Source organism: Biomphalaria glabrata, chromosome 1, assembly GCF_947242115.1.
Source record: "Biomphalaria glabrata chromosome 1, xgBioGlab47.1, whole genome shotgun sequence".
In the NCBI taxonomy this organism is placed as follows: domain Eukaryota; kingdom Metazoa; phylum Mollusca; class Gastropoda; family Planorbidae; genus Biomphalaria; species Biomphalaria glabrata.
This window is the reverse complement of record NC_074711.1, coordinates 88,359,270-88,385,750: the sequence shown is the minus strand read 5'-3', so window position 1 is coordinate 88,385,750 and position 26,481 is coordinate 88,359,270. Positions and strand designations below refer to the sequence as shown.

Below are 26,481 nucleotides of genomic sequence, written 5' to 3'. Positions count from 1 at the left end.
AGCTCAATGCGATAGAGAAAGGGACAAAACAGCTCTATCCTAATTTCTTTTTTTTTTTTTTACAAAGTTAGCGGGCAAGCATTGACATGTGCTATCTACAGGGTCTGCGCGTGGCAGTGACTGCGTACTTGTGCTCAAACCTGCTGACTAGAAGAAAGGGTGGGCAAGAGACCTTATTCACTGCGTCTCTCTGGCGTTCATTCTCCTGTCTGTATAACAAAAACAAAAATCCAACCTTCACACGAAATTCTATAGGATTCGTTTAGCGAGAAGCACCTTCATTCTCTCTTATTATTCTTCCCTGCTTCACTCTGTCCTTCTGCGCGGAAAGGAGGGAAGGTGCTATAACTCTTCACCTCGCTCAAGAGTTTAGACCAGCGCTGTTTACAAGAATTGATCATAATATTCAAAACCCTTTAGTTCACTTGGTATCACAGTGTCGCGTTCAGATCGAGATTTGGAAGGGGGGTGCAAGTCTTGTTACATTGTATAAAGCGATTACCACCCTTGGCAGTCTCCTCGGTAAACAGGCAGAACTATTAAGACACGAGTTACGAGGCCTGATTTGCACATGTTTCAGAGTTGTGGAACCTGATTCTATTTTTAATGTATCCCTTCGTTTCAATTCCTCTCACCGCCACTGTTTTCCAGTTAGCAGACGTCAAAAAGAAGTGTTCGAATCTATGAGAGAGGTAGATCTAAGGACTAGTGCGTTCTTCAGTTCTTGTGCTTTTCTTCTAAAGGTTTGTTTACATTACTGGATTATTACATCGTGAAATAAAAGTGCTTCTGTTTCTAAAAGGATTTATTTGGACTATTAAAGCCAGGTAAGACTTAGACTAGAATATATTATAGATCTATATGTTCAACATTTTAATGTCTTTATATTTTACATTGTAGAATGGTAGAACTAGCCTATATTAATTGCTGTGTATAAAATGCGCATGATTGATTGGTGATATTTCTGGTGAATTATCGAATGCCGTTTTTATAAGGACCACTGCCTGTATGGCTGCCTGGTCGTGCGGTTTGCGCGCTGGACTGTCGTTCGGATTTATCGACGGTCGAGGGTTCAAACCCTGCCCGCTCCCATCCCCCGTCGTCCTGCGGGAGGTTTGGACTAGGAAGTAAACTATCTTCAACTCTGAAGGAACATCCGAAACATGTCAAACATTTTAAAAACAAAACACTGGCAGATCAGGATGGGGGGGGGGGGCGGTAGTATTAAGGACTCATGATTGTATTAGTATATCGGTAATGATGTTTTAATGAAGTTAGTTGATCTATGAAGCGTGGATATTACGATAAACTTGGAGCCTGTGCATTGGGGAACAGAGATTGGCCTGCTTTAGGCTTTAGGGCTTTAAAACAAAACTGGACACATCAGGACCTTCGTCTATACAGTAACTCACTGTTAGGGTCTTAGGAGAAATCATCGTTGGCTCTTTCACAACTTTGCGTCACCAGGTTGGGGCCTATTTCATGTTGTAGTCTAATTGAGAATTTTGAGAGAATTGTTTTATAAGGTACACAGTTATATAAGGTACAGTGATGCAAGATACACCTATGGATGTTATTCCTTGGTCTTATTTTTCATGTTACTCTCTTTCTTCCAGCTATCAGTGTATCTTGTATCATTGTATCTTGTATCAGTGTATCTTTGTTATGAACATAAAGATAAGAGAGTCGAAAATCATGTCCACTTAGTATGGCTTTAATACACTGAATGACTACACAACACACATTTCATGAACACATTCTTACGGACGAGTTACAAGCACATGTAAACATAAGAACGATAACCGATACAGCATATAGATGTAATTTTCTTAACAATCTTGTATCACTGTACCATGTATCACTGTATCTTGTATCACTGTACCTTGTATCACTGTATCTTGTAGCAGTGTATCTTTTATCACTGTACCTTGTATCACTGTATCTTGTAGCAGTGTATCTTTTATCACTGTATCTTGTAGCAGTGTATCTTTTATCACTGTATCTTGTATCACTGTATCTTGTATCACTGTATCTTGTATCACTGTACCTTGTTTCTCAGTATCTTGTATCACTGTATCTTGTATCACTGTACCTTGTTTCTCAGTATCTTGTATCAGTGTACCTTGTATCGATGTATCTTGTATCACTGTACTGTATCTTGTATCAATGTACTTTGTCTATCATTGTATCTTGTATCACTGTACCTCGTATCACTGTATCTTGTATAAGTGTATCTTGTATCACTCTACATTGTTTCACTGTATCTTGTATCAGTGTACCTTGTATCGGTGTATCTTGTATCACTGCACATAGTATCACTGTACTTTGTATCACTGTACTGTATCTCGTATCAATGTACTTTGTCTATCATTGTATCTTGTATGATTAATCTTGTATCAGTGTATCTTGTATAAGTGTATCTTGTATCAGTGTACCTTGTATCACTTTACCTTGTATCATTGTGCCTGTATCACTATACCTTGTATCACTGTACTGTATCTTGTATCAGTGTACCTCGTATTGGTGTATCTTGTATCACTGTACTTTGTCTATCATTTTACCTTGTATCAGTGTATCTTGTACCAGTGTACCTTGTATTAGTGTATTTTGTATCAGTGTATCTTCTATAAGTGTACCTTGTATCACTGTACTGTACTTTGTATCACTGTACTGTATCTTGCATTACTGCACTTTGTATCATCGTACCTTCTATTAGTTGCTTCAATGTACCTTTTATCACTGTATCTCATCTCACAGTGCCTAGTATCACTACACCTTGTATCACTGTACTGTATCGTGTTATTTTTAACTTGTGAATGGCGCACTATGGACTGTTCACATTAGCTTGGGCGATTGAAAATTAACTTCTTTATTTCAAGTGTCAAGACTTCAATATTTGTTCTTGTCACTCAGGTGGGAAATTATCTCTAGTCTCTTTTTTTTTTTCTTCTTTTTTTTCTTTCTTTAATGTGTTCATCTTTATCTCTTCTTTAAGTTTACTTAAAGGTCAAAGACCTTTACAATTGTCATTTTGTAGTGCACTTAAATAACAAGTAGTAACACTATGAACAGACTCCCCCCTCCCCCAACTCAGAGGGGGAGTTTACTAATACCCTCCCACCCCTTTTTCGAAGAATTTTCCGCCACCATACACCCGTTCATTTATTTTCTTTCAATATGGCATTCGACCATATTGGCGATAGCTGCCCCTAGGCATTTAGTGCTTGCTAAAGTCTGTCACGAAATCATATGACATAAATATGATGGATTGTAGTCAATTGTAGACTGGTATTTAGCAGGCGGCTATCGTGTTCCACGGCCCAGACTTCCGCCAAGTGCCAACACAAATAAGCAGCTGACAAATTGAACACACAACTCACGCGGCAAAACAAAGTGTGTGTAAATATGTGTGGTAGCATCTGGCGACAGGTAGATAATGGTGCTTGTTCGGTTCTGCTGATAACCATTTTAGTTCAATACAATTTCCACTTTAACATATTTACATATATTTACATTACATACGCTTTGCGTTTTAAAGTAATCGCTTATACATGTACAACTTCCCCTTAAGACATACACAATACTTGTAAATCTAATTGCTTAACATTCACAGCAATTCATTGTATGCTAAGTGTATTATAGCAATTTATTATATTAGTTTAAATCTGCGGTTCTCAACCTTTTAAGCTCGGCCACCCCTTTTTACAATATCCCACTCTGCCGCGACCCCCCCCCCCCCATACACACACGTACAGCAATAGAAGAATAGACAATAACAATCCTTATTTTTGATGGTCTTAGGCGACCCCTCTGGCTAATCGTCAATCGACCCCCAAGGGGATCGCGACCCACAGGGTGAGAACCCCTGGTCTAAATGCACATTTCTTATTCTATATGCTAGGACAAATTCTTACAAGTGCTCCTTCTTCAGTATTGCCATTAGGAGCATGTAACGGGTTGCCTGGATCGTATAGGAAACCCAAGAGGTTAGCAGAGTTAAAGTCTGTAATAACAACTACTAGATTATCGTATGGATACGTGAAATAATCTTCTTTTTGGAAGAAACGACTGTGGTGTATAAGATAAGAAGAAACGGCTTTAATTTATAAGTTAAGAAGAAACATCTGCAATTTATAGGATAAGAAGATTTGTAGAGCTTGAAATCTGAATGCGATAATTACTTAACATCTTAATGGATGTTGATTATAGGAATGGCTGTAATCTCTTGAGTCTTATTAACCCTATCATAATGTTCTTGTCTATTGGAGATTTTCACGATAAATTAAACAATGTCAAGGTCGCTAAATTGACCTTTCGTGTTGCCAACTACAAAAAAGAAAAAAATTTAGCTCGAATTTAATAAGGCCTGGCATATAAGCTTCCCATCAGACCTTCTTATCTTATCTTATAAAATGCAGACGTTACTTCAAAAAAGAAGATGATTACGTCCTATGCGTCATGCATTTTGTCATGCATATTAACCAATGACCTAAACTCCGCCAAGTCACTGGTTTTCCTGGCTAGGTCAGGCAACCCATTCCATGCTCTAACAGCACTAGGGAAGAAGGAGTATTTGTACAAATTTGTCCTAGCATATGGGATGAGGAATGTGTCTTTATCTTTGTGTCTTTCAGAGTATTTTATTAAATTTTGTTTTTGTATTTGAAGATTATGGTTCAGTGTTTTATGTATAGTTGCTACTTTACTTTTGAGTGTTCTCTCCTGAAGGTTTTCTAAATTTAGTGAATTTACTAAAGGTGTTACTCTAGTCGTCTGAATTTAGTTAACCCTTTAAAACGCTTGTGGTAGTTTAGCCTCTAAACATCAGACTTGTGTTTGCACTGTAAAACAGTTCAGCATTTTAAAAAATCTAACGCAAGCGATGAAACAATATATTGTCTTCGAGCAGAAGATTTAGGAGAAGTGCAGTGTGTCACGTGGCTAGGCAATCCTTTAACCCGCTTTTTTTGGCTATATTCAGTGCAGACAAACCCGTGGCCGATTTTAAGATCTCTTTTCTCTTTTCTCTTTTATACCAGAAACACGCACACAAACTCCTTAACATGATGTCATAAGTCGTTCCAGTTTTGATATTTGGTGATGAAACCTGCAACTTACATTGATCTAGAGTTTGTTGAAATAAGATGTGTTCGTTTGGTCCTAAACAGTTCATTTAAACAATTAGAATTGTAACTGGTCCATAAAATTGTCGCACAAGGGACGGTGATACAATGTACAGTGATACAAGATACAGTACAGTGATACAAGGTACATCGATGCAAGATACACCGATACAAGATACACTGATACAAGGTACAGTACAGTTATATAAGGTACAGTGATACAAGGTACAGTGATGCAAGATACACCTATACAAGACACACTGATACAAGGTACAGTGATACAAGATGCACTGATACAAGGTACATTAAAGCGATACAAGGTACGGTAAAGTGATACAAGGTACAATGATGCAAGATACACCGATACAAGATACACTGATACAAGGTACAGTAAAGCGATACAAGGTACAATGATGCAAGATACACCGATACAAGATACACTGATACAAAGTACAGTAACGCGATACAAGGTACAATGATGCAAGATACACCGATACAAGATACACTGATACAAAGTACAGTAAAGCGATACAAGGTACAATGATGCAAGATACACCGATACAAGATACACTGATACAAGGCACAGTACAGCGATACAAGATACACCGATACAAGATACACTGATACAAGATACAACAATACAGATGAAACAGTCATTTTGGAAATGTGTCTAGACAAAGATGTGTCTCAACACCTTGTATTTAGAAGAGATGGTGTCTGAACAATAATGCGTCTTGACCAATGGTGGGCCTAAACACAGAGATGTGTCTCAACAGTGGTGTTTCTAAGCGTTTTTTTTTCTTCATTCAAACTATGGTAAAAATTTGTTTTCTATTCAAATTCTCAACTCTAAACTTAAATCCACATTGAGCAACGTCCAAGTCAACGCCGCTACGTCGATTTGTTTAGTCCCTTGAAATTAGTGTTTACATTGTTTTTTTTGGGGGGGGTTGGAAATGTCACAGCAATATGCAAAAATATGGCAAACATTTCTCAAAAGTATAATAGTAATAGTGTCGACCAATGGACCTCATTCACCAACCTTAAACAAACAAGATTTAGCCACGTGGTGCTCTATCTCTTCTATATAATTTACGATCTCATGTTTAATTCATGATGGTTGTCACGTGACAATTTTTTTTCGTTGTTTTTTTCAATAAGATCACGTGACTAAATGTTGTTTGTTTACGATCGGTGAATGAGGTCCATTACAATGGTGTCAGAACCTTCCAGAAATGCTGGGACCCAACTAAGGACTAGCATGGGGGGTTGTTGTTATGACTGCGTGTATGTGTGTTGTTGTTTTTTAGCGCTTTTGTAAATGAAAAGTAATGTTCACTTTTATTGTCCAGAACTCATACAGCGACAACTGGAACTTCTCCAACAATCCCCCCCCCCCCCATTTGTTTTATCCATATTCCTAAACGACATTTAGTTCAGAACGTTAAGAGTGCTGTGCTACTATCTCTTTTGTGGACAAATGTGTGTGGGTGTGGGGGGTGTGGGGGTGGGGTGGAGTATCTGGAAAAAGATTAAAAAGGTTTCCGTCCTGTCTTGATACGTTCAGCAAACACAACTCAGCTCGAGTCGGGATTCAAACTCAGACCCTCTCAAGCCCTCTTAATAGGTAGCCAAGCCAAGCTGTTTTCGTCCCATATTCTATCTGTCATCCAGGGGACTGAATCCTAACTTTTCTAGTTTGGGTGCATTCCCTTGTAACTGTTCACACTCTAAGCTCCGGGCCTCTGTCACATATAGAGATCTAAATATAAGATACTAATGTAAAACAAATAACACTTGATCCGCAGTGTGACATGAGAATGTAACGCTACACTATCCTCCCCCCCCCCCCCATAGAGATTCATTCATAATAAGCTTCTATATATAACTTGACTCAAAGCCATTCTTTAAATGTGAAAATCCAAAGGCATACATTTAAGCTTTCTTAAGACTTATCCAAAGCTCCAACCTCCCTTCCCTAAAAAAAATAATAATAAAAAGTGGGGGAATTGTTATAAATACATTTCTAGCTTAAGTCAAAACTAAAGTAAGAACTAAAGCCACAGCTAAAGACACTACTAAAGTCACAACAACTAAAAGCCACACCTAAATTTACAACTAAATTTACAACAACTAAAGCCACAACTAAATTTACAACTAAATTTACAACAACTAAAGTCACAACGAAATTTACAACTTAAGTCACAACAACTAAAGCAACATCTAAATTTACACCAACTAAAGCCACAACTAAATTTACAACTTAAGTCACAACAACTAAAGCAACATCTAAATTTACACCAACTAAAGCCACAACTAAATTTACAACTAAAGTCACAACAACTAAATTTACAACTAAATTTACAACAACTAAAGTCACAATGAAATTTACAACTAAAGTCACAACAACTAAATTTACAACTAAATTTACAACAACTAAAGTCACAATGAAATTTACAACTAAAGTCACAACAACTAAATTTACAACAACTAATGTAACAACAACTAAATTCACAACTAAATTTACAACAACTAAATTTACAATAACTAAATTTACAATAACTAAATTTACAACTAAAGTCACAACGAAATTTACAACAACTAAAGTCACAACAACTAAAGTCACAACTATGAGAGAAACATTTACTGATGGCGACGCGGGGCGTCACTGCGGCCACACTACACCATCCCGACCTCCTTCCAACTGTCAATCAAATTGGAAAGTCAACTGGCCGTTCCCCCTCCTGCTGACATGTGGTAAGAGTCTTGTTGTCACTCCGGGCCAAGCCCATCTCCCCAGAGTTGCCTTAATTGCTGACAAGGTCAACATCTTTACACCAATGTCCACTTTGTCTTGACCGTTTTCCGAAAAAAGTTGGCATTTAAGCACAACCTAGAAGTGTTATGTTCACCTGTTAGGCCGCTTCACACCTTAATATCAAAAAAGAGGAGCAAACCCTACATATTTGTTGCTTACAAGACCCTGTTCGTTTTTCACTCAACAATTTCTTAATGGAATGATGGCGGCTTCGTAAAGCGAACTTACGCTATTATAAGTTTCAACGCTATTATGAGTTTCGACGCTATTATGAGTTTCGACGCTATTATAAGTTTCGACGCTATTATGAGTTTCGACGCTATTATAAGTTTCGACGCTATTATGAGTTTCGACGCTATTATGAGTTTCGACGCTATTATAAGTTTCGACGCTATTGTGAGTTTCGACGCTATTATAAGTTTCGACGCTATTATGAGTTTCGACGCTATTATGAGTTTCGACGCTATTATAAGTTTCGACGCTATTATGAGTTTCGACGCTATTATAAGTTTCGACGCTATTATGAGTTTCGACGCTATTATGAGTTTCGACGCTATTATAAGTTTCGACGCTATAATGAGTTTCGACGCTATTATAAGTTTCGACGCTATTATGAGTTTCGACGCTATTATGAGTTTCGACGCTATTATAAGTTTCGACGCTATTATGAGTTTCGACGCTATTATGAGTTTCGACGCTATTATGAGTTTCGCAATGACCTTTGGAATAGCAACAAAGCGCTTCACTCTATTAATTAATTTATTCATCTTTCTTTCCTTTTGAGTGCAATCAAATTAAAATGTTGTTGGCATATGTTTTCTTTGTATAAACCTTTTAAAAAAAAATTCCATCCGGTAGAGGGGGGTTCGTAATCCTGGGCAATACTTGTGTTGAGCATGAATTGAGAAGTTGTAGAGCTTGGGAAGACTGGGATTTTCAACTTTGGGATTTTTAGGACCCCCCCTGAGCCCACTCCAAACGACGCCCATGGGGCTGGATTGGGCCCACAATGCGAAGAACTGTAGACAACATTGCAAGACTAGAGCCTACAGGGAAGAGAAAGGCTGGGAAACCGGCAGACCAAGAAGCAAAGATGGCAGGAAGGACGTGGACCCAACCGGCACCTTGGAAATGGGGTCACGGAGGTCACGACCCAACTGAGGGGACAAGCCCGGCCTAGCCTAGAACACAGTCCGATTGCGCAATACTATGCTCTATTGCAGGGGTTCTCAACCTGTGGGCCTTGGGGGTCGATGGACCATTTGCCAGGGGTCGCCTAAGACCATCGAAAATATGGATTGGTATTGTCTACTCTTCTATTGCTGTATGTGTGTGTGTGTGGGGGGGGGGGGTCGCGGCAGAGTGGAGGATTGTAAAAAGGGGATCGCCGAGCTTAAAAGGTTTAGAACCGCTGCTCTATTGGGAGTCATAAGGATTATGCCAAGTGAATATTATGTTTGGGGGAAGTAAAGGCGGTAGGTCGTTGTGCTGGCTCACAAGCCTCTCGTTAACCGTCGTATATAGGAACATATACTTTACGTCATCTTGACCTATAAATCATAGGGTCTGAAAAAGATACCTTTTTACTAATCATAAATAGAACCGGGATCTAAGCAAATCTAACCGTATACAGTATACGGTTATGTGCAATAGGACATACTCATTCAGCTCGGACATACCAATACTGATGCTGTCATAGATCAAGTTATTTTATTCATGTCATATCATTTGTTGTACGCAGATGCAAAATCACAGAGACACATTTAGGCAAACATATACACACCTACACACGCATCTACACCCACAAACATACACAGTCTGAGATATGTAAAGAAGATAAATGCTATTTAGAACACCATTACAATGTTAACATCTTGAAACGCACGAGAATAATGGCCATTAAACTATTTTTTTTTAAACTATGTGTGTGTTTTATAGCCTTGTGAAGTTTTAGACTAAATGGCCCCTTAGTTGGACACTATTGTGAACTCGAGAAAAGGTTAGGCTTATACCAGGTGGGGGTGACGCGGTGGTGGATGGGGGGGGGGGGGGGGCTGTGTAACTGAAAACATTGGAAATGAGGTATGGAATCTAGTGGAGATAATGACCCAATAATTATCATGAACCAATTCCAGATTCCATTATAGGTCGTATGTTTAGATGATAAGTACTCTCTAACCAAATGTGTTTGTAAGGAGAGTAAAAGAAATAAAGAGGAAAAAATTGAGTTTAAAAAAAATAGTTAACCAGTTTAGGAGAAAATTACTCCGATTTGGCCAACTAGGGGAGGGAACTCTCTGGTTTAGCCTTAGTTTAGCTTTTCGATGGGGGCCACATAATTTAATTTCTCTCCCATTGTGACTAACTAGTTTATGTGATTTAACGGGACTGCTTCGATCTTTATAAAGCTCTGTCAATCAATCAGTTTTTTTGAATGCCTGTTTCTCTGTATGCCTGTTTCTTTGTGTCTGTTTCTTTGTGTCTGTTTCTCTGTATGCCTGTTTCTCTGTATGCCTGTTTCTTTGTATGCCTGTTTCTCTGAATGCCTGTTTCACTGAATGTCTGTTTCTTTGTACATCTGTTTCTCCGAATGTCTGTTTCTCTGTCTGGCTATGTTATAACACCTTTCTTACTCTGTCTAATTACATAAACAAACACATTTAATATACAAAGTAGATATAACAAAACATAATAAAATTAAAAAAAAATAATTCCCGGAAAGACACAAATGCTAGGATAAATTCATACAAGTTCCTTAGTGTCATTACAGCATGGAATAGGTTGCGTGAATCCTCTAGGAAATCAAATGATTTAGATATGTTTGTCTCTAATTGACATACATGGATAGGCCTTGAGCGTAATTATATTCTCTTTCCAATAACGCATGTCATTTCTAAGATAAGATAAGAATTGTATAATATTTAACGCAAAACTCGGCAGAGATTGGTTCCTATAGATATACATTGACAATGACTGTTCACTATAGATTCTAAATCTGTCTGGCATTTTTTTTTGTAATCGGAGGTGTAAGGGTAAAGATGAGACAGAGGCACATGACAGAGCATCATGGTGTCGCGCTGTGAAAACTGGCGCACAAATTACTGAGGAAAAGAGAACAGCGCCGGCAGAAGAAGAGCGCCAGAGAAGAAAAGCAAGGCCCACGACACTAGCTCCAGCTGGAATAACCTGACCAGTGTGTAGCCGAACATTGCGGGCTCGCCAGCCACATGAGGAGGCATAAAACCCCAGTGCAAGGCCTCAGCCTCCTGGATGACATAATAATTGTGATTATCAAACTACGAAGGCTGAAACATATATATATAGATCTATATATAATATTGTAACTGTAACAATAATGCGGTAAGCTGTATACAGAGGCGTCGTTAGGGTAGGTGTCACCTGGTGCTATTAGCTAATGATTCAGCTTATTTCAAACATCAATTCCATTACATACCTTCCCAAATAAATCCTGTCTTTGGCCTACATTTTATTGAACCATAATACAAGGAGCTAATTATTTACATTCCTTGATACCAATCAAATCTCAGCAGTCAAATGTGCGCAGATTTTATTATTAAAATTTCGCTGTTTCTAATATTGTCTCACTGTCACTCCCATCATGAGTGTCAAACGATACGGTCGGCACCTCGTGCACCCCCACCCCTTCTGCTACGCCACTGACCACGTGATCGCTCTGAATGCACCTAAAAAAAGAGGGTCAGACGACAATACTTCGTTCCAAACAGCGCAACGCCATTCAGGCATGACCGTATTTGACTCAGGGTCACAGCACCGAATGATGAAAGGTTATAAATACTTGTAATGTGTGAATACAATATTAGTAGAACAATACCATTTACATAGTTCAGTGGCGAGGTTGTCGTTACTTAATAGCTGGCGCGTGAAGACGGCTAAGCCACTTGCTGTGTAACGGTTGAAAGCAGTCACCTTTTACCTTGTTACATGAAGGAGCATGTTTCGCCCAAATGAGGACACAAAGAGCCGGGATCGAATTACCCGCGGGCTGCGGCACAAAACCCCGACTTTGTAGTTATCAATATCGTAACAGCAGATGTAAAGTTGTCCGTATTCTCAACTCTGTGGCGCCTAAACCTTTAACGTACACCAGTGATGGACAAACTCCGGCCCGCCGAAAGGCATAATCTGTCCCGCCACTTGGTTTCCATTAATGAATTAAAGAATAAATGAGAATTAGACCCGCTCACATCCCCATTTCAAGAAAAGGACTATTGTTTTCCTCCTCCCCAATGACACGTGACCACCAACGCTGATAATATGAAGTAGAGGGTGATGTCTGCTGAAGTGTTTGCAGCTGTCGCGGTCATTATCAGACGATGGTTCATTGAAAGATATGATTTCCCAACGTCACCACTCCGCGACGTCGTGGGAAAACAAGATCCACCATTAATTATCTTATCTTATATAATACAGATGTTACTTCATAAAAAGAAGATGATCACAATTAATTTTTTATTAATTGCCATTTTAGTTGTCGTGTTTGTGTTATTACAGTGCCTTGAGCCTACATTTTGTTTTGTTAACAGTACTTTATAAATAAAACTATTATTATTTAATTATTATTATTATTTTAACCACTAATAAAAGGAACAGTTAAAAACTCATTGTTACTGGTATTACTAAAAACATGTTTACAATTTAATTTTTAAAGGGTAGATGACTTTATCCTGCCTCCCTATCCCCCCACACATCTTCATACAAGAATGTCCGTAACGATTTCTGTTTTTATTGATTTCGTTTGAATTTAGAAGCAGGCGTGAAGGAAGTGAGAGAGTATAATACCACGTGACACGTTAGAAGCATACATTATGCATGAATTCACGTCTGCCCTCCCAAAATTTCTTGAGTTAAAATGGCGTGAGAAAGGATGATATATAGGTCTTAGCACTGTTGCGATTTTTTTTTAAAATCTTTAAATACAACAGAACACAAGATGATTTTAATGTCATATTCATGACACCCTTCAACAGATCTTCACATCAGTAAGTGATTTAGGAGATTGTATTTAAATATGTGAGTTGTGTGGGTGAGTAGCCAAATCCGCTTGGCTACTGTTAAGCGCTTCCGCAAACCTAAATGGAGGTAACACTGAACGAAACCGATTACACCGGCGAAAGGCCGAACAATCAATAGAGGTAGTCGACTCAGCTGGTGAACATCAAACACGTTTAATAATCATGAAGGGAACTGTCGAATGTGACCTACTTCTAGCCGCTTATAAATGCTTTATCTTTCTACGTTGTTCAGAAAGCGTCTTGATAGAGGTAGTCGACTCAGCTGGTGAACATCAAACACGTTTAATAATCATGAAGGGAACTGTCGAATGTCACTTACTTCTAGCCGTTTATAAATGCTTTATCTTTCTACGTAGTTAAGAAAGCGTCTTGTTTGTGCCGACTTATATTTCGTTCTGACTTTTTAAATGAACTATTACGTCATCGTCACTAAGTAAAAACTCCCCCCCCTCCCTATTTCCGAAACAAATAACTAATTTTCTAATCGTGCCATAACACTACCTATCAAGGGAGCTTGAGTTCTAATCCCAACTCGAGCTGAGTTCTTAGCTGAACGCCTAAAGGGCAGCACGCAAACCTTCTCCCAGATATGGGCCTCCCCCCTTCTCCTCAAAGCCGCTTAAAAGAGATAAAGCTCTGAGCATGCTATAAGCATGAAAATTGTGTTACACAGGTTTTTTTTAAAAAAAATATGGATCAATAAACTTGCTTTTTAATTAACAAATAAAATGTTTAATAAACGAAAATAAGACCATGCTATCTTGTTCCGGTGAAGACCAAACAACAATCACCTATTTTTAAAAGAGTTTCCACCCTTTTTTTCCCTGAACACATCGAGTAATCAATAATAGATAAAGCTCTGTTGTTTTGAAATGTAATATTCTCATTAATTAGATATAAAAAGCTTTTCTTATCTTATCTTATATAATACAGACGTTACTTCAAAAAAGAAGATGATTACGTCCTACGCGTCATGCATTTAGTCATGCATATTAACCAATGACTTAAATTCTGCCAAGTCACTGGTTTTCCTGGCTAGCTCAGGCAACCCATTCCATGCTCTAATAGCACTAGGGAAGAAGGAGTATTTGTACAAATTTGTCCTAGCATATGGGACGAGGAATGTGCCTTTATCTTTGATTGGACAATGGGGCAAGGGAGGCTAATTAAACATGAACAAAAACTAAAAACTGTTAGAATGACTCGCAACAGCAATAATAGACATGGGAGAGAATGATGCTCCGATAAGTCGAGGAAATTTCGTATCTAAATCTGATGTCTTCGGAAAAGTTTTGTTTTAACCTACAGACATTGTTACTTCTGTATTGTGCTTTGTGAGAACGGAGAAGGGTGCATTAATGTTCCTGGGACATCTGCAAAGAATAAGATGCGTCTTCTTTTTCCCGTCTGCAGGGCCGGCCTTATGCATAGGCAAACTAGGCAGCCGCCTTCGGCCTCCGATTGGTGGGGGCCTCTCAGGTTTTTATTACGCATATGATCACTACGTTTAATAAGAGAAGCAATAGCCAATCTTATGCCCAAGCTTATTGTTGTAGTCACTAGGTTTTAAATAATTTGCATAATTTTTTTTTTTTTTGGCAGTTCACTTGTTCATTTCAATTGGGATCTCCTAATTCACTACGCCAAGGGCGGCTAATTATCTAAGGCCCGCCCTGCCATTTTAAAACTGTGTCTATTTTGATTGTGTTTCCCAAACTGAGGCCTGGTTACAGGCGGTCAACAAATTTAGTATGAGGCCCCAAATGTCCAACAGACTAAGAGATAGGTGAAGCTGAAGGTGATTAGGTGTTTCACGAACTGTTGGAGCAGGTCACTTTGGGCCTTTCTTGTGAAGTAATTCTGAAGTAAATTGCATAAAAGAAGAAAAATTGCTAAAAGCTCTACTCGTTTACTGGAAAAAAATTATATTACAATATCTTATCTTATCATTTCTTATATTATATTGTACAGAGGTTACTTCAAAAAAAAAGATGATTACGTCCTACGCCTCATGCATCTAGTCATGCATGATGCATGTTATAACAAATGACTTAAATTCAAGTCATTGGTTTTCCTGGCTGGCTCAGGTAACCCATTCCATGCTCTAATTAGTCTTATAGCTCTAGGGAAGAAGGAGCATTTGTACAAATTAGTCCTAGTATATGGAACGAGGAATATGCCTTTATCTTCGTGTCTTTCTGAGTATTAAATTTGAATTAATATTTGCAACAATCGTTAGAGATAGGAATGGGTTGCATGCATCAGCCAGGAAAACTAACGACTCAGCAGTTTAAGCTTAAGATTGACGTGCCTGACTAGACTGACACAGACCTATATTTACAGTTTCATGCTACGTATATAGGTATGTGTTGTCGATAAACTCTTCAATGCGCACCAACTCGTTCAAGAGAAATGCGCACCGGAACACTAGTATCGTCTGCTTCCGGTTCTCTCAAGAGCGCGTACCTAGACGTGGAAGACAAGTACGATACAGGAAATATGACGATGTTTTAGACACAAATAAATCGCCTACACGAGACGAAATACAAACAAAGGGAAAGGTGAGTCTGTGAATATTAGTCTACTGCGTGTGCCAATCGTACACAGCGATGGCTGGCACAATAAACTTTGACCTCACGACAATGCAATGCAAACTAGATCTAGATTTAGAAAGCTATATAGTATATATCTAAAGTCTAGATCTAAAACTTGTGAAGTAGGTCTAATACTGGTAATACTAATGTTTTATCTAGAATGGGCGAACAGGAGCCATCTCTTGGATTTTTAACAGTCCGTGGCGTAGATCAAATCTAAATGCATGACGCGTAGGACGTAACGGTAATCATCTTTTTTGAAGTAACGTCTGCAGGGGCGGACTGACTGTCAAAATCGGCCCGGGCATTTCTATGCAATTCGGCCCACAAATTCTACATCACATGATGGGCATCCATTTCTAGGTCTACCTGTCCTCAAAGTCATCATGTCAAGTTTGATAATGTATCGATATGTATGCATACAGTGAACTCTGTATCTTTATAAGAAATATAGACCTTATGTTGCTCTTTAATCGCTAAGTATGTAGGCCCTAAAAGGATGAAGCCTACTAGTAGCACTGTCTACGGATGAAGGCTATTACATTATTTCGGAAAATGTGTTAAATTAAAATGGTACTACACTGTAGAGTCTGTGAAAGATTTGTTTTTAAACACGTCGCTCAGAGAGCCCTTTTTATAAGAGGATATTATAAAGCCTTTAACAATTTAATACTTGCCATGGTGGCATCGATGCGGCCATTTCGGTTGCTCTACCGGCCCATTTGGGTGCTGGCCCACCGGGCATTTGCCCTAATGCCCATATAGCCAGTCCGCCCCTGAACGTCTGTGTTATATGAGATAAGATAAGATAGATCTTTTTATGGGGGTGATCCGTCGACGATGGCGTCTACTGTAGTTTGCTTTTTCTACTTTTTTTGTTGTTGTCCTGTCGTATAAATTAGGGCTTTACTTTCAAAAAAAAGGTTAGCTTAAATAGACACTTAGGTTTCACGGGCAATAACTATATAAGTGAAGTAAAGATACTCCTTTCAGACCACGTGACCTATGGGGACAGATGACGTAGAGCTCACGTGTTTCTATGACCGACCTTTTTGACGAAGATGTCATGTAGCCAGCACAAAGACTAGCAACCTCTCCTCCCTCCAAGTATTTCAGGTAGCCTACCAATGAGAGAGTCATTAGAGTTGGCCGGACTCTGTTGCGTGGTTCAAATCCCACTCTTCATTGAGGTTCGAACTCTAGACTCCTCGCTCTGTCGCTCAGCCACCACGCCGCATTATAGGCCTAAGCATCACATTTTGATATAGTGTGGGTATTTGCTTAGCCACTGCACGTCAAGCTCATTGTAAAGTGTGTGTATTATATAATTTAGATTCTATATCAAGCTACTATTAATCTTAAAAAGACTTTTTATCAATAAACTTAAAATATATTACTTTCACGATTAAAAAAATGCATTTCTTTAAATCAACTATCTCCTTATCGTATGTTATATGATACAGACGTTACTTCTAAAAAAATAGATGATTACGTTCTACGGGTCATTCATTTAGTCATGCATATTAACCAATGACCTAAATTCTGCCAAGTCATTGGTTTTCCTGGCTAGCTCAGGCAGAACTTTCTTCTGTTGTTCTCATCTAAAGGTCCATTGTAGTCCTCTTCCTTAAAACTCTGGAAACCCATGCTAAGGTCTTGACGTTAATTAGAAAACAGGTGAGATTAGCCTATGACTCATAGATTGTGTCCCTTGATTGTGTCTCTTGCCAGGGAACGGGCTGTACCATGTCTTGACCGATCCATATCTAGATGAGTTTCACCAGGGATACAGATCTAGGGATACAGATGTAGTTCTTTATCCCTAAAATAGAGTGTCAATGAAAGTGCTATTAGCAATGAAGTCATTCAAAACCAGACCATACTTAGAGGGTCATTGAAGTAAGACCTGGAGCCACGAGTAAGAAATCTCTATCGACATTTAATGGTTGTACTTAGTATCATAGTCAACACTTGTCGGGCGTAACTATGCCCCCCACCCCCTTTTCCACGCACGCACGCACAGCGACAGATCTCTCTGTTAACACGGTCATTAAGATCTCAACAAAACTCCAACTTGAAATCAACACTCGCTTTTACGCAACATTGCAAGGGGGGAGAGGGGGTGAGGGGACCAGTGCGTAGCGGAATATGAAATCATATACACACACAGACAGATGATACAAACACACACACACACAGACACAAGCGTTCCAACCCGTTTCACTTGGTTGACTTTGAATCTTAAAGAAACATTGGCAATAATTTCAAGTAGTCTTTCTGAAGTTGGCCTTTATGTTGACAATGAGTCCAGTCAAATGTTTTGACATAGAGCAATACAAGTTTATGTTAGTATGGAATGCCTAGCGGTGCACCTTTTGTAATAGTTGTGTATGTCCTCTCTTCTAGAATTGATCCTCCGTAATTCAGAAGTGTATTTAATTCGCTTGTTCATCATCATCATCAAACTCCATTAGAGTGAGGGCTTGAGAGGCTCAAATCCTCTCTTGCAAAAGCCCTGGACAGAAACCCTGCTGTCTTGCGTAGTGCATAAATGTCGCCATACAGGTCGAGAATTTTGGGTTTCCCAGACCTGTCGAGACGGAGATCAGCAAGTCTGGGGCAGTCAAACAGAATATGAGGCACGGTTTCCTCTTCTTCCCCTTCGCTTGTTAGACATGACCAGCATTGTTGGGGATTGTTAGAGATTTACTAATGGGAAATCGGACATGGTCAATTATAATACCCAAAAAAGGGCCCTTATAAACGCGATCGAAAAAATAAAAATCGAAAACCTTTTTCCAATAAAAAAAAAAAAAACTTCCATTAAGCGACGCCACCTGACTAGATCTGAACACAATGTAGGCACTAGAAGTTAGAAGACCTATTTTGAATAGTTTTAGATCTAATATGGTATTAGGTTTTGATTTTCTAATTTAAAAAATACTTTGTTTCTTTAACATGTATCGGATAGTCCTTCACATTTGATCGTTGAGACAACCTTACACGATCTGGCTGCCATACGTAAGGATAGATTAGTACTGCTGGAATGGGGCTTACTTTTTGCTATATTAGTGCTGTAATTGTGCTAAACTAGTGGTGTAGTTATGTTAGACCATTGCTGTATGTGTGCCATATCAGGGCTGTAGTTGGGCTACATCAGCGCGGTATTATTCAATGGATACCAGCACATATAGAGCTAGAAGGAAATGAGAAGGCTGACACACTCGCGAAGTGTGGAAGAACAAACTCACAATTAAACATTGCACTCTATACAGAAGAAATGAAGAAACTAAAAGTGAATAAAATAAATGAGAAATGGACAAGCTCTCATCCGAATCACAAGAAAGATAACACCTATTATAAGCTATCCCGACAAGATCAACGTCTAATCTTTCGCCTCAGAACCGGACACAACATAATGAGACAACATATGTCAAGCCTCGTTTTGCATCTGTCCCCGTGATGAGACGGCAGTTAATTTTTGAAACCAGGGAAATCTGCCCACGTGGAGTGTCACCAGAGAATGCTGACCGTGTCCTTCAAAACTGCATTCTTTACCAAAAGGCTCGAACAAGACACTGGCCCCAAAACACCCCAATAGAATAAAAACGATATGGAGAGCTCCCTGATTTGGAAACCACTGCGCATTTCATCTCATATATTGGTCTAGTCATCTGAACGCTCCAACATAATAATGAGAACGCGGAAGAAGGTATTTATTATGCTAGAGCAGTACTGTCATCATTTCCTTGTTCCGACCAGCCTTAACTTCTCTTTGATACCACTTTAACTATATGTAAATAACTCATTGGAGCTTGATAATAATATTTCTTTTATAGAGGTGATCCAGTGTAACGCAGTTAGACTCTCCTCCCCCCTTTTTTTTCCCCCTCCACTCGAGACTGGCACCCCACACAAGTTGGCAACCAGAAAAGGCTGTTAAGTGTGTTGATCTGGTCCCAGAATCAGGCGAATGAAATCAATCAAAGCATCTATTTATACAATTGACACAACACAGCGCCCAATCTGGTCACATTTACGTCTTGGCCAGGTTAACGGAAGGAAGGAGAGGCCTGGGGAGAGAGAGAGGTGGTTAAATAAGAGAGTAGGGTGCTATTAGAGAGTGTATCAAAATGAGGATGAGAGAAGGATAATGGAATTAGAAAGAAACAAAAGTATAATTATACGAATATAAAGAGAGAGAGAGAGAGAGAGACAGAGAGTAATAAGAAGTGAATCGAATTTTTAAAATTCCGTTCACTGAAAAAAGGAGAAGAAAAAAAGTGTTAATATATATAAAATGATAGAGTTAAAATCTTTTAAAGAAAAATGCATAAAATGGAATCACCTAAAAAAAATAGGAATGGATAACAAATAAAATACGCCAAATAGATACGTAAGTGTATAGTCAAAGACTGAATAGATGTAATATTCGAACAGATCCTACTAGTACAAAACAAATGCTCATTATCATTATTCACTTCAAGATGCGTCTCCATTTTTATATCGTTTAGTAAAAGCTCAGCAAATATTTGAATATCTTACTCATTCTTTTTAATGAGCTATAATTATGTTAAAGTAATTATAATTCGTCTTAAACTAAAAAAAAATTATCAGGAGTAATTCAGTTAAAACGAAAAAAATAAAATGTTTAAAAAATGATATATAGTCATTCATTAACCTACAACTTGCATTCGGAACTTTCTGTAGACTTAATGTAGAGTTCTTCTTGCGTTTTCTCTCCCTCCCCCCCCCCCAACCCCTTTACTTTTACTCTGTTCTATTTCCCTGGCATCAAGGCAATGAAACTTACTGACCATGCAAACTAACATCTATTCAAAAGTCACGTTTCCACTCGTACAGCAGTTGTTGTTTTTTTTTACTCTAAAAACTTTTTTTTTAACAGTTCATATGCACCCAACTTTCAACATTCGAAATGGTTATGCATTTGGTTGTAACGTAATGTATGAGTACAACGGACCCCCAGAGCCCACCCACGAACTCAGCCATTCGTGTGTAACACAAACTCCCCTTATCTTGCTATTAATGAGCTAAGCAAATTAAGTTTGTTAGTCTTGTACAGCACAGCGGGAAGCTAATGAATTGTTGAAGTTCTCTCCAAGAGCAATAAGACTCTTGAAAGCCATTTTTTTGTTTATAACCCATAGCAATGTTTCTCAGTCTCCATGTTTCTAAAATGTAACATGTGCATTATTTTTTTTTCAATTGAATAAATTATTTCTTTTTGTTTAGCAAATCGTTCATGCTGTGGCAAGCCCAGTGTGCGCTCTGGTCTAATTTATTTGATGAAAAAAAAAGGGGTGAGAAGGGGTCAAGGGGGTATCAGGAAGAAGATTTCCATTTAAACACAACTCAGCTCGAGTTGGGGTTCAAATACGAGTTCCCTTGATAAGTAGCCAAACGGTTTTTACCACTCAAACACACATATATGAAAGAACATATGTACTCATTTTAAAACACGAACTTTTTCTTGAATAAATCTCTGTGTAACATTGGAGTAAGGTACCATCACCACTATCCTAATGTCAAAAGAGCAAAGAAAATAAAACTCACAAGGTTCATTTGTAAACAATGAGTATATGATCTCAGTTAACCAACAGTCTTTACTTGTCTTAATATCTCTATCCTATTAATGTTTGACTGACCCAAGACAGTGCTCAAATCCAGAGAAATGGTTCCAGGACTGCAAGTGTTTTATTTTTAAAAACATATTTAAAACGGCTTTTAAACTATCCATTTAAATATTAAAAAGCTGAAATTCTTGTAAAAAAAATGTTGAATTGAAAATAAATTTGAATTGTCTTCTTGGGATAAATTTCTCTGATAAGCTTTTTGGCATTCCTCTCCCCCCCCCCCCCAATTGATAGTGCCCTCTTAATGACTTTACTCAGACTCAATCTAACGTTCATTGAATGTTCCCTGTCGATCAAGCCCTGGAGTGTCTACCCTAAGCATCACTCTACTCACTCAAACAAACGTCTTCCACTGATGATCCACCAGCAGGTGCAGCGTTCAGAACTAAGGCACAATTCTTACCATGTCTTGGGGTTCTGTTACCCATGCAGGCCCCTGCTATCACTGACAGTTGGGTATCTGCCCTGTCACACCCCTGACATCTCATTCTAACCCAACCCAGCGACGCAATCCTATTATCCCCCTCCCCCCCCCCTTTTTTTTTTAAAAGTCAACACTACTCTTAACATTTTTAAGTGCAAGGGGGCTTATCTGTATCTTTCCCACAATGCCAGGTAAGAAATTATTTTGCGCTTTTTTTTTAAAAAAAAAAAGTTTTTGTTTAGTTTTTCGCCTCGTGCGTTTACATAACTCATCTTTCCTTCTTTGATTGTATCGCGGGGAAATGTAAGGCTATAAACTCACGCAGCAAATTTGAACAGGCAAGCACTTTCATGGTGTACCTGGCAATTTCAAACACTTGCCAGAAATGATGTTGGATAAAAGTGTTTTTTTAAATCTCTTTTGCTTTTTCACAAACTCGAGCCAAATTTTATTAGGTAGCTGTTGTTGGACCTCTGAATACAATGCACGCACGTATGCATTAGCTCTGATGCTGATTCTTTCTAATAAAATCTCCGCAATTATTTTATACAACGTAGTTCTATAAAAGAGTATATTTTAATTCTCATGTTATGTGATGCTAATTTTTGAAAATCTCTATAGCTCTCCCCTTTCGCTTTGCTGTCTGCTTCCCATTTCTTACGATGTTTTCATTAAGAAAAGCCGTGATATGTTTTTGTTGTCTGTCCGTCCGTCTGTCTGTCACGTGAAGTTGCCAAAAGAAAAAAAAAAGAATAAACACGTCATTAATAATCTGATTTCAAAATATCACCAACATCCTATATGCTGGCCTATCTAGTATAATTTCAGACCCAGTTAGCACCGAGATGTCTGATCATTCGACACTTTGTCATGCTAATCAGGAGATTAAAATTGTTGTTCTCGTGACTGGAGACTTGTTGAATTTGGCCTGTAGCCAGCAGCAGCAGAAAACTGGGAGTGGAGGGGGAGGGCTAGAAAGATTTTACTAATTACATCCTTTGTTATATTTCGTTTGTTGTAACAGAACAACACGGTGAAGATAATGAGACACGTAATGGTACGAAGCGAATAGGAAGGAATCGATATCCCTCATTAGGTTTATTTAACTCAATCTCTTAATACCAACAACTCACATCTTAATGTGGGTCTGAATATCTGTGCATATATTTGTATCTATTTGAGAGATAGAGACAGAGATAGAATGAAGGACAGATAGATAGACATAGAGAGAAAGACAGAGAGAGACAGACAGACAGACGGACAGATAGAGAGAAAGAATGACCGAGAAAGACAAAGAGAGAGAGAGAGAGAGAGAAGGACGGACAGATAAATAGACATAGAGAGAAAGACAGAGAAAGAGAGACGGACAGAGAGAGAAAGAGAAAGAGAGAGAAAGACAAAGAGAAAGATAGATAAAAATACACAGACAGACTGTGAGAGAGAAAGACAGAGAGAGGCAGAGACAGAGAGAAAGACAAAAATAGATAAATATATATGTAGAGAGAAATAGAGACAGAGAGAAAGAAAGACAGTGCAAAGACAGAAATAGAGCGAGAGAAATCTAACGGGCGCGGTCTAGGGTGTCGCAGAATATTAAAAGTTATCGTTTTAATAATATTCCTCCCTGTTTAGATAGCTCGCCCCAGTAGTTCCATTGTGTCGCCCACCCATCTATAAATCTGTCAACTTTTTATATATTTGTAATTTTCTTTTCTCTCCAGTTTTCTGACAGCTGAGAGATTAACCCTGTCGCTTGGGTTTTGATCTGGAGAAGTGTGATGTTGAGCCACTGAGAAGGCAAGGCGACCTACTTAGCGAGCACTCCAGGAAGTAGAGATTGATGGACAGCTTCTAGACCTGGGACTTTCCAGACTTCTACCTTGGCTCGCGAAGGCATGGGATACATTGGAACTACTTACACTGATATACTTCAAAGACTAATTCACCTAGACTTCTATTTTATCTGACCTACCTTTACGTTGACCTACTATCAAGATGACCCTACGATCTTTAGAAGAGGCTATTATTCAACAGATGTGTTGCGCTATGATTAAAACATCTACTCTGCGTTAATTAACACACATTTTGCAAAACAATATAAGATATATTTTTCTGTAGCGCATGGATTACCAAATTATAAGCAGTAAAATGTCATTCAACAATGTAAAGTGAACAATTATTAGCGCTCCATTTTATTGCTGCTCTCTTTAAAATAAATTTTATAAACATCTTCGCCTATACTAAACAAATGCACACACATTACGTCACACCTTTCGCGTATTAATCTGACCTCTTGGGGGTTGACCTCTAGTGACCTCCTTAAAGATGACCTCTAGGGGACTTCTTTGAAGTTGACCTCTGGTGGCGACGATGCCCCACTTCGTGTTAATCTGAATAGAAGGGAGTCTACTCGTCTACTCCGGGGGAGAGTGCTGGGTACCAAGTTCTACAACTCATGCCTGTGACCCGAACTGTGAACATGCTTCAACTATTGATGAGCACCTTCTTGTAATTACTGGTGCTTCGTCTAGAATCGTTCACGTGCGAAGTGGCACCATGGCGAGCCCAGGCTAGGTGTGAACTTTTTTCCGGTCTGGATCGTTTGTTGTGGTCAGAATGTTATACCAGAGCATACGAAGCTTTGATAGATTTGTGATTTTTATTTCTTGAGATAAACCGCTGCTGTGCATCCCTTGACCAGCTGTTTATATTTTGTGATTTTAAGGCTGTGATTCTCTAGCTGTGTTTGTATAGCTGTTTTATTCTCTGTATATTTCGTCTTGTTGGGATTATAAGTCAAGATTTATCAAGATGGTTCGGATAATGACCCATACGTCCAGCTTCAACTCGTTTTCTTCCATATGCTACTGTCTCTTGACCCTTGGGGTGCACGCCTACTCCTGCTACAGCGCCATCCTACGATATAAGGAGTCTGAGTCACGGGCGTGGCCAGGGGGTGGGGGGACTCCGAGCGAGGCGGCCATGCTGCTGGGGTTCACCATCCTCTCCATCATGCTGATGCCTATGCTGTGCATGACGGCCTTCATCAAAGTGGGCAACCTGGCCAACGACGGGGTGAAGCTCGGGCGGGATCACGCCCTGGGCGCTTCCACGGATACTAGCACCAAGGACTGCAGCGGCAAGCATGTCGGGGTGGCCCGAGTGTGGAAACACTTCTGCCCAATCTCACAAACCCTCCATGTAGTGGCTGCCTTCTTGCTGCTCGTGCCAGAAACGTTCCTGACAGCTGTGGAAATCAAGTTTGGATACAAAACGTCTGGTGAGTACCATTGATGGAACAGCTTTATTATTTACTTACAGACATATCTTTTGAAGGGAACTCCCTCTGTATTACAATACATCTATTCAACACGCTTCAAAAATGGCTCTAACTATTTTCCTAGCAATTTAACAGTTGATGTATATCGCTGAGAAAGAAATTACTAGCTCGTTGGCCATATGGGGAAAACTAAAGTTTGACCGTTACAATTTTTCAAATGTAAATTTGGCTAGAGACTAACTCTAGGTCTAGATCCTACATCGGTTTTGAAAAGACTTATCACTTCCTTGAAAGGACAATCGCGTTCGGGAATTTCCGAATGTAAGGCATTATTGATCCAAGAGGTTAATAAATTAATGTTCTGGAAAATTTTAGGCATTGTCTAGATCTAAAAGCTTATCATTGTAACATTAAAAGGTGCGCTAGATCTATACATTCTGGGAGAAGGGGAAATATGGAGAATAAAATATTTTTTTCTAAATCTAGCATTGATAAATTTTAAAGAGAAAAGCAATCGCTAAACAAGTTGCATATAGGAGATATTGTCTTTTTTTTTAAAGTATTTTTACTGTTTTTTCTTGTAAATGTTTGTAATTTGTTGGAGTAAAAAGAAAAACAAAAAAACAAATGAGAGTGTGAATGTGAAAGTGTGCGATTGTTGGAGTGCACCTCTGTGTGTTTGTGTGTGTGTGTTGTTCCTAATTTACAAAGGAGTCCATGTGTTGTTGGCGGTTGTTGACTTGTAGCACCAAATCGATGGTAGACAGCTAAACCGTTGTAGGCGTATTATATCTTAGCTTATAAAACTTGAAGTAGCTTAAATACTTCTTTGAACAAAACTAAATATTCCTTTTATTAAAATAGAGACAGAATCAACTTGTGATGAAATGCAATAAATATAGTAGACCTTAGTTATAATATAAAATGGTATTTTAAACAAAATTTTAATAAAATAACACGTCTTTTCAGTCTGGCATTCTGGAGTCCTCTGTCCTACATAAGACCGCTCACGACACTGCCTCTTATCTTGCATCATTCACAACCAATCGCTTACCTCTTCCCACCGTTACACACACTGCGTAATACCATGATTACCTCGTTTCCATGTCAACTGTTATTTCCGTTTCGTTGAAGGCGGGTTCTTAGTACAATAGGTTTTCTTTAATTGGTCAGTGTATTTGTCTCATGCAAAGATCTATATGTAAACATTGACCATAGTCTCATGCCAAGATCTATATGTAAACATTGACCATAGTCTCATGCAAAGATCTATATGTAAACATTGACCATAGTCTCATGCAAAGATCTATATGTAAACATTGACCATAGTCTCATGCGAAGATCTATATGTAAACATTGACCATAGTCTCATGCAAAGATCTATATTTAAGCATTGACCATAGTCTCTTGCGAAGATCTAGATGTAAACATTGACCATAGTCTCATGCGAAGATCTATATGTAAACATTGACCATAGTCTCTTGCAAAGATCTATATGTAAGCATTGACCATAGTCTCATGCAAAGATCTATAT

The 26,481-nt window shown here is 38.7% G+C and overlaps 1 protein-coding gene across 3 annotated transcripts in view; it reads left to right on the top strand.

Moving 5' to 3' along the window:
• Positions 1-208: 208 nt before the first annotated feature.
• LOC106065014 (uncharacterized) overlaps positions 209-26,481 on the top strand; it is a 118,715-nt gene continuing 92,442 nt past the window's right edge. For 2 of the 3 annotated variants that reach the window (XM_013223738.2, XM_013223735.2), the window contains exons 1-2: positions 209-827; positions 23,389-24,947. In XM_013223738.2, coding sequence (XP_013079192.2) covers positions 24,479-24,947 — 469 coding nt within the window. In that variant the 5' untranslated portion in view covers positions 209-827; positions 23,389-24,478. Of the gene's footprint in view, positions 828-15,429; positions 15,557-23,388; positions 24,948-26,481 lie in introns of those variants that run through there. The other variant, XM_013223737.2, reaches the window with a different exon arrangement.